Raw genomic sequence first — 6,339 nt, forward strand, 5'->3', positions numbered from 1 at the left:
CCGACGCCGACGCCGACCTGGAGGAGCGGCTGAAGAACCTGAGGAGGGACTGAGCCCCGGGCAGCTGAGCTCGGCACTTGGGGACTTCGGGGACTTCTGGGACTTTCTGGGAATTTTTGGGATTTTTTTGGGATTTTTCCTGATTTTTTTCCGATTTTTTTCCAATTTTTTTCCGATTTTTGAGCAATTTTCGGCCATCCCAGAGGGGGAATTTTGCCCCTTTATTCTGATTTTTTTGGGGGAAATTTTCTGCTCCCTGCCCCACTCCTGGAAACCCCCAAAGTCTGACCCGAGCAATTTTCGGCCATCCCAGAGGGGGAATTTTGCCCCTTTATTCTGATTTTTTTGGGGGAAATTTTCTGCTCCCTGCCCCACTCCTGGAAACCCCCAAAGTCTGACCCTCTTTATTTGGGATTTTTTAGGATTTTCCCAATTTTTCCAATTTTGTTTTTACTTTTTCTGAATTTCAGCCATCCCAGAGGGAGGATTTTACCCCTTTATTCTGATTTTTGGGGGAATTTTCTGGTTTCTGACCCACTCCAGCACTCATGGGACTGACCCCCTTTATTTAGGATTTTCCTCCCAATTTTGGGGATTTTTCCTGATTTTTTTCCAATTTTTTTCCGATTTTTTTCCGCTTTTTTTCCGATTTTTTTCTGATTTTTTGGGCAATTTTTGGCCATCCCAGAGGGGGGATTTTGCCCCTTTATTTTGATTTTTGGGGAGGATTTTTCAGTCTCCAGCACCCCCAGGAGCCCCCAAAGTCTGACCCCCTTTATTTGGGATTTTTGGGGATTTTTCCCAATTTTGGGGATTTTTTTGGGGATTTTTTTTGGGATTTTTTTTGGGATTTTTTGGGGGGATTTTTCCCCTTTATTCTGATTTTTGGGGGAATTTTCTGGTCCCTGCCCCACTCCTGGGAACCCCCAAATTCTGATCCCCTTTATTTGGGATTTCCTCCAATTTTGGGATTTTTTGGGGATTTTTTGGGATTTTTTCAGATTTTTTTGGGATTTTTGGCCATCCCAGAGTGGGAATTTTCCCCTTTATTCTGATTTTTGGGTGATTTTTGACTGGTTTTGGGATTCTGACCACACCCCAATGGGATTTCCCCTTTTTATTTGGGATTTCCTCCTTTTATTTAATATTTCCTCCCTTTATTTAGGATTTTCCCTCTTTATTTAGGATTTTTTTTGGATTTTTGGCCACCCTGGGCAGGATTTCCCTCCTTTATTTGGGATTTTCCCATTTTTAGGGGGATTTTTCTCCTTTTTTGGGGATTTCCCCCTTTATTTGGGATTTCCCCCTTTATTTGGGATTTTTTCTCATTTTTTGGGGATTTCCCCCTTTCTTTTAGGGATTTTCACTCTTTATTTAGGATTTTCCCCTTTTTTTGGGATTTCCCCCTTTATTTGGGATTTTTTCTCATTTTTTGGGATTTCCCCCTTTCTTTTGGGATTTCCTCCTTTTTTTAGGGGTTTTCCCCCTTTTTTGGGGGGATTTTCACTCTTTATTTAGGATTTTCCCCTTTTTGGGGGATTTCCCCTTTTTTGGGGATTTTCCCCTCTTCCTTTTGGCATTTCCCCCTTTTATTTGGGATTTCCCCCTTTTATTTGGGATTTTTTCTAATTTTTTTAGGATTTCCCCGTTTCTTTTGGCATTTCCCCCTTTTATTTGGGATTTTTCTCCCTTTTCTACGATTTCCCCCTTTTATTTAATATCCCCCCTTTCATTTCGGATTTCCCCCTTTTTTGGGATTTCCCATTTTTAGGATTTTCCCTTTTCCGGAGCTTTTGGACTCTCTGGGATCTTTTCCCCCTTTTTGGGATCGTTCCCCCCTGTTTGGGACACTGGCACTACTTTGGGGTCAATCCCCCCATTTTTGGGGTTTTCTCCCCTTTTTTGGGGTCAATTCCCCTTTTTTTGGGGTCTTTTCCCCCCTTTTGGGGTTTCCCCCCTTTTCTGGGACTCTGGCACTACTTTGGGGTCAATCCCCCAATTTTTGGGGTAAATCCCCCATTTTTGGGGTCTTTCCCCCCCTTTTGGGTCTCTCTCCCATTTTTGGGGTCTCTCTGCCATTTTTGGGGTTTTTGCCCCACTTTGGGGTCCCCTCCCCCAATAAAGCTTTGGGCACCTGAGGCGGCTCCGGCTCTGTCCCAGTTCGGCACTGGGAGCACTGGGAGGGTTTGGGATTTGGGGGATTTGGGGGGATTTTGGGGATTTTTGGGGTCAATTTGGGGTCTTTGGGATGGGGGGGACGACAAACCCCAAAATCGTATTTTTTGGGTGGGAAAACCCCAAATGTTTGGGGTCTCTGGGGCCAATTTGGGTTCGTTTTGTGGGGTTTGGGGTCATTTCGTGGGTTTTGGGGTCTTTTGGGGTTTGGGTTCATTTTAAAGGGTTTGGGTTCATTTTTGAGGTTTTGGGTTCATTTCTTTGGGTTTTGGGTTCATTTCTTTGGCTTTTGGTGTCATTTTGAAGGGTTTTGGTTCCTTTTGTGGGGTTTTGGTTCCTTTTGTGGGGTTTTGGGTCATTTTTGGGTGTTTTGGGTTTATTTTATGGGGTTTGGGTTCATTTTGAAGGATTTTGGTTCATTTTTGAGATTTTGGTTCATTTTTGAGATTTTGGTTCATTTTGTGGGATTTGGTTTCATTTTATGGGGCTTGGGTTCAGTTTTTGGGGTTTTGGGTTTTTTTGTGGGGTTTTGGGGTTTTTGGGGAGTTGGGTTAATTTTCAAGGGTTTTGGGTTCATTTTGAAGGATTTTGGGTTCATTTTATGGGGTTTGGGTTCATTTTGTGGGGTTTTAGTTTCATTTTTTGGGGGTTTTGGCCTCAGTTGTGGGGTTTGGGTTCATTTTAAAGGATTCTGGGTAATTTTTGTAGGTTTTGGTTCATTTTGGGGGCACAAACCCCAAAATTTGACTTTTTCAGTGGGGAAACCCCAAAATTTGGGATTTTCCAAATCTCCTGGACTGAATTTTGGGGTCTCTGGGGCGATTTTGGGTTCAGTTTGTGGGGTTTGGGTTCATTTTTTGGGGTTTTGAGTCCTTTTGGGGGTTTTGGGTTCATTTTTAGGATTTGGGTTCATTTTGAGGGGGGAAACCCCAAAATTTGACTTTTTGAGTGAGAAAACCCCAAAATTGGCAATTTTTGCTTCATTTTGTGGGGTTTGGGTTCATTCTGTGGAGTTTTTTGGGGTTGGGTTCATTTTCTGGGGTTTGGGGTTCGATTTGAAGGGTTTTGGGTCATTTTTGGGGTTTGGGTTCATTTTATGGGGTTTTGGATGAATTTTGTGGGGTTTGGTTCATTTTTTGTGGATTTTGGGGTTTTTTAGGGGGTTGGGTTCATGTTGTGGGGTTTGGGTTCACTTTTTGGGGTTTTGGGTCATTTTGAAGGATTTTCAGTTCATTTTTTGGGGTTTGGGTTTAATTGTGGGGTTTTGATTCCTTTTGTGGGGTTTTGGCTTCATTTTTGGGATTTGGGTTCATTTTGGGGGCACAAACCCCAAAATTTGACTTTTTGGGTGCAAAACCCCAAAATTTGGGGTTTTCTGAATCTCCTGGGCTGAATTTTGGGGTCTCTGGGGCGATTTGGGGTTCATTTTATGGGGTTTGGGTTCAGTTGTGGGGTTTTGATTCATCTTGAAGGTTTTGCGTTCATTTTGTCGGGTCTGCGTTCACTTTTTGGGATTTTGGGTAATTTTGAAGGATTTTGGTTCATTTTGTGGGGTTTGGGTTCATTTCTTGGGATTTTGGGTCATTTTGAAGGATTTTGGTTCCTTTTGTGGGGTTTGGGTTCAATTTATGGGGTTTCGGTTTCATTTTTTGTGGTTTGGGTTCAGTTTGTGGGGTTTGGGTTCATTTTTTGGGATTTTGGGTCATTTTGAAGGATTTTGGTTCCTTTTGTGGGGTTTGGGTTCAATTTATGGGGTTTTGGTTTCATTTTTTGGGGTTTGGGTTCAGTTTGTGGGGTTTGGGTTCATTTTTTGGGATTTTGGTTCATTTGGGGGGGGACAAACCCCAAAATTCGACTTTTTGAGTGAGAAAACCCCCAAATTGGCAATTTTAGGTTCATTTTGTGGGGTTTGGGTTCATTTTGAAGGATTTTGGTTCATTTTGTGGGGTTTGGGTTCATTTTTTTGGGTTTTTGGGATATTTTAGGGTCTCTCATTGATTTTTGGGATCTTTTGCTCATTGTTGGCCATTCCTTAATAAAATAAAAAATATTTTCTCAACCTCACCCTGGGAAAAGCAGAAATTCCTCAATTTCCCCCCAGAATCGCTGATTTCTGGCAGCATTTGGGTTTTTTTCAGTTTCAAATTTAAAAAAAACAACCCTGAAAAGCGAAGTGAAAAATCCCCAAAAAGCGGAAAAATCCTCCCCCCAAAAAATCTCACTTCCCTTTTTTGGGGCTTTTTTGGGTTTTGGGATTTTTTTTTTGTTTTTTTTGCGTTTTTGACGTTTTTCCTGGGAGGTTTTTGGGGCTGAAATCACAGAAAAAGCTCCAAAATCGGCTGAAAACCCAAAAAATAAAAGAGATTTTCTTGGGACGGGAGCACAGGTGAGGGGGGACCCCAAAATTCGGGGTTTGGGGACCCAAAATGGGAATTTGGGGAGGAAAACCCCAAAATGTGGAGCTGGGAACGCCCCAAAATTCAGATTTTTGGGGTAAAAAATCCCGAAATTGGAGCTGGGAATTGGGGGAGCCCCAAAATTCGGAATTTTGGGTTTTGGGGAACCCCAAGATTTGGAGCCAGGGAGCCCCAAAAATGGGAATTTGGGAGGGGAAACCCCAAAATTTGAAGGGAGGGAAGAAAAAAAAATGGGGATTTTGGGCAAAAGGGACCCCAAATGTGGATTTTGGGGAGGAAAACCCCAAAAATTGAAGGGGGGACCCAAAAATGGGAATTTAGGGAGGGGAGACCCCGAAATTGGAGCTGGGGAATCCCAAAATGGGAATTTGGGGAGGGGAATCCCAAAATTTGGAGCTGGGAACGCCCCAAAAATTCAGATTTTTGGGTGGGAACCCCGAAATTGGAGCTGGGAATTGGGGGAGCCCCAAAATTCGGGGTTTTGGGTTTGGGGAACCCCAAGATTTGGGGGTTTGGAGGGGGAAATCCCCAAATCGGGATCCAGGGAGCCCCAGGAATGGGAATTCGGCTTCGGGGGATTTCTGAGGAAAGTTCCAGATTTTTCCGCAGCCCCGCAGCGATGGCGCCGCCCCAGGTACGGCCGGGGGGGATTCGGGCACTGGGGGCAAGAAAAGGGAATTTGGGTTTTTCTTTGTGCCCAGAAATCCCAATTTTTAAATTTTTTTAATTTTTAAAAATTTTTAAAATTTTAATTTTGTTAAAATTTCGAACATCTTAATTTTTTCATTTGTAATTGTAAATGTTTAAATTAATTAATTTTTGAAACGAATTGTTTCATTTTTCGTTTCTTATTTTTATTTTGAGGTAATTAAATGTTGAATTTTTAAATTTGAATTTAATTTCAATTTTTAATTTTTCCGGATTTTTAATTTTTAATTTTTTAAGTTTGGACTTTTCTAATTTTTTCTTTAATTTTTAGGTTTTAAATTTTTAATGCTTTGATTTTAAATTTTTAAAAATTTTCGAATAATGTTTAATTTTACATTTTTTACTTTTTAAATTTTCTATATTTAATTTTTAGTTTTTCATTCTTTAATTTTTAACTTTGTAATTTTAAAAATATTTTTAATTTTTAACTTTTAATTTTTTAATATTTTAGTTTTTAATATTTCTATTTTCTATTAATTTTAAGCTTTATTAATTTAAATTTTCTATATTTCAGTTTTTAAATTCTAATTATTAATTCCCTAATTTTTGATTTTAATTTTAATTTTTAATTTTAATTTTTAGTCAATATTTTTTTAGATTTTTATTTTAAATACTGAATTTAAAATTAATTTATAAATTTAAAATTCATTTTAACTTTAATTTATAAATTCTTAATTTTAATTTTAAAATTGTTTTTATTTTGATTTTTAATTTTTAACATTTCCTAAGATTTTGAATATATTCATTTTTAACTTTAAATTTTTTAAAATTTTAATCGAATTTTTTTATTTTAAATTTTTTATTGTGTAATTTTGAATTTTTAATTAGAATTTTAATTTTTTTTTTTTTTTTAACTAAGGAGAGGAACGGGATGAAAATCCCAAATCCGGACCTGGGGGGGCTTTGGGCAGATTTGGGGTTTCAGCCCCAAAAGGGAATTTGGGGTCAATTTTGGGTCAGTTGGGGTTTTCGGCCCCAAAAGTGAATTCGGGCTCGGGTTTGGGGTGGGGGCAGTGACGGCCCCGGGGCCCCCCCCCGC

The 6,339-nt window shown here is 39.6% G+C and overlaps 1 protein-coding gene across 1 annotated transcript in view; it reads left to right on the forward strand.

Moving 5' to 3' along the window:
* The window catches only part of CHMP2A (charged multivesicular body protein 2A), a 14,650-nt gene that overhangs the window by 6,863 nt on the left and 1,448 nt on the right, over positions 1-6,339 (forward strand). The window contains exon 4 of the mRNA XM_031065504.1: positions 5,202-5,226. Within this exon, the coding sequence (XP_030921364.1) occupies positions 5,202-5,226 (25 nt within the window). The remainder of the gene's footprint in view (positions 1-5,201; positions 5,227-6,339) is intronic.

The sequence above is a fragment of the Geospiza fortis genome, unplaced genomic scaffold (assembly GCF_000277835.1).
Source record: "Geospiza fortis unplaced genomic scaffold, GeoFor_1.0 scaffold958, whole genome shotgun sequence".
In the NCBI taxonomy this organism is placed as follows: Eukaryota; Metazoa; Chordata; class Aves; order Passeriformes; family Thraupidae; genus Geospiza; species Geospiza fortis.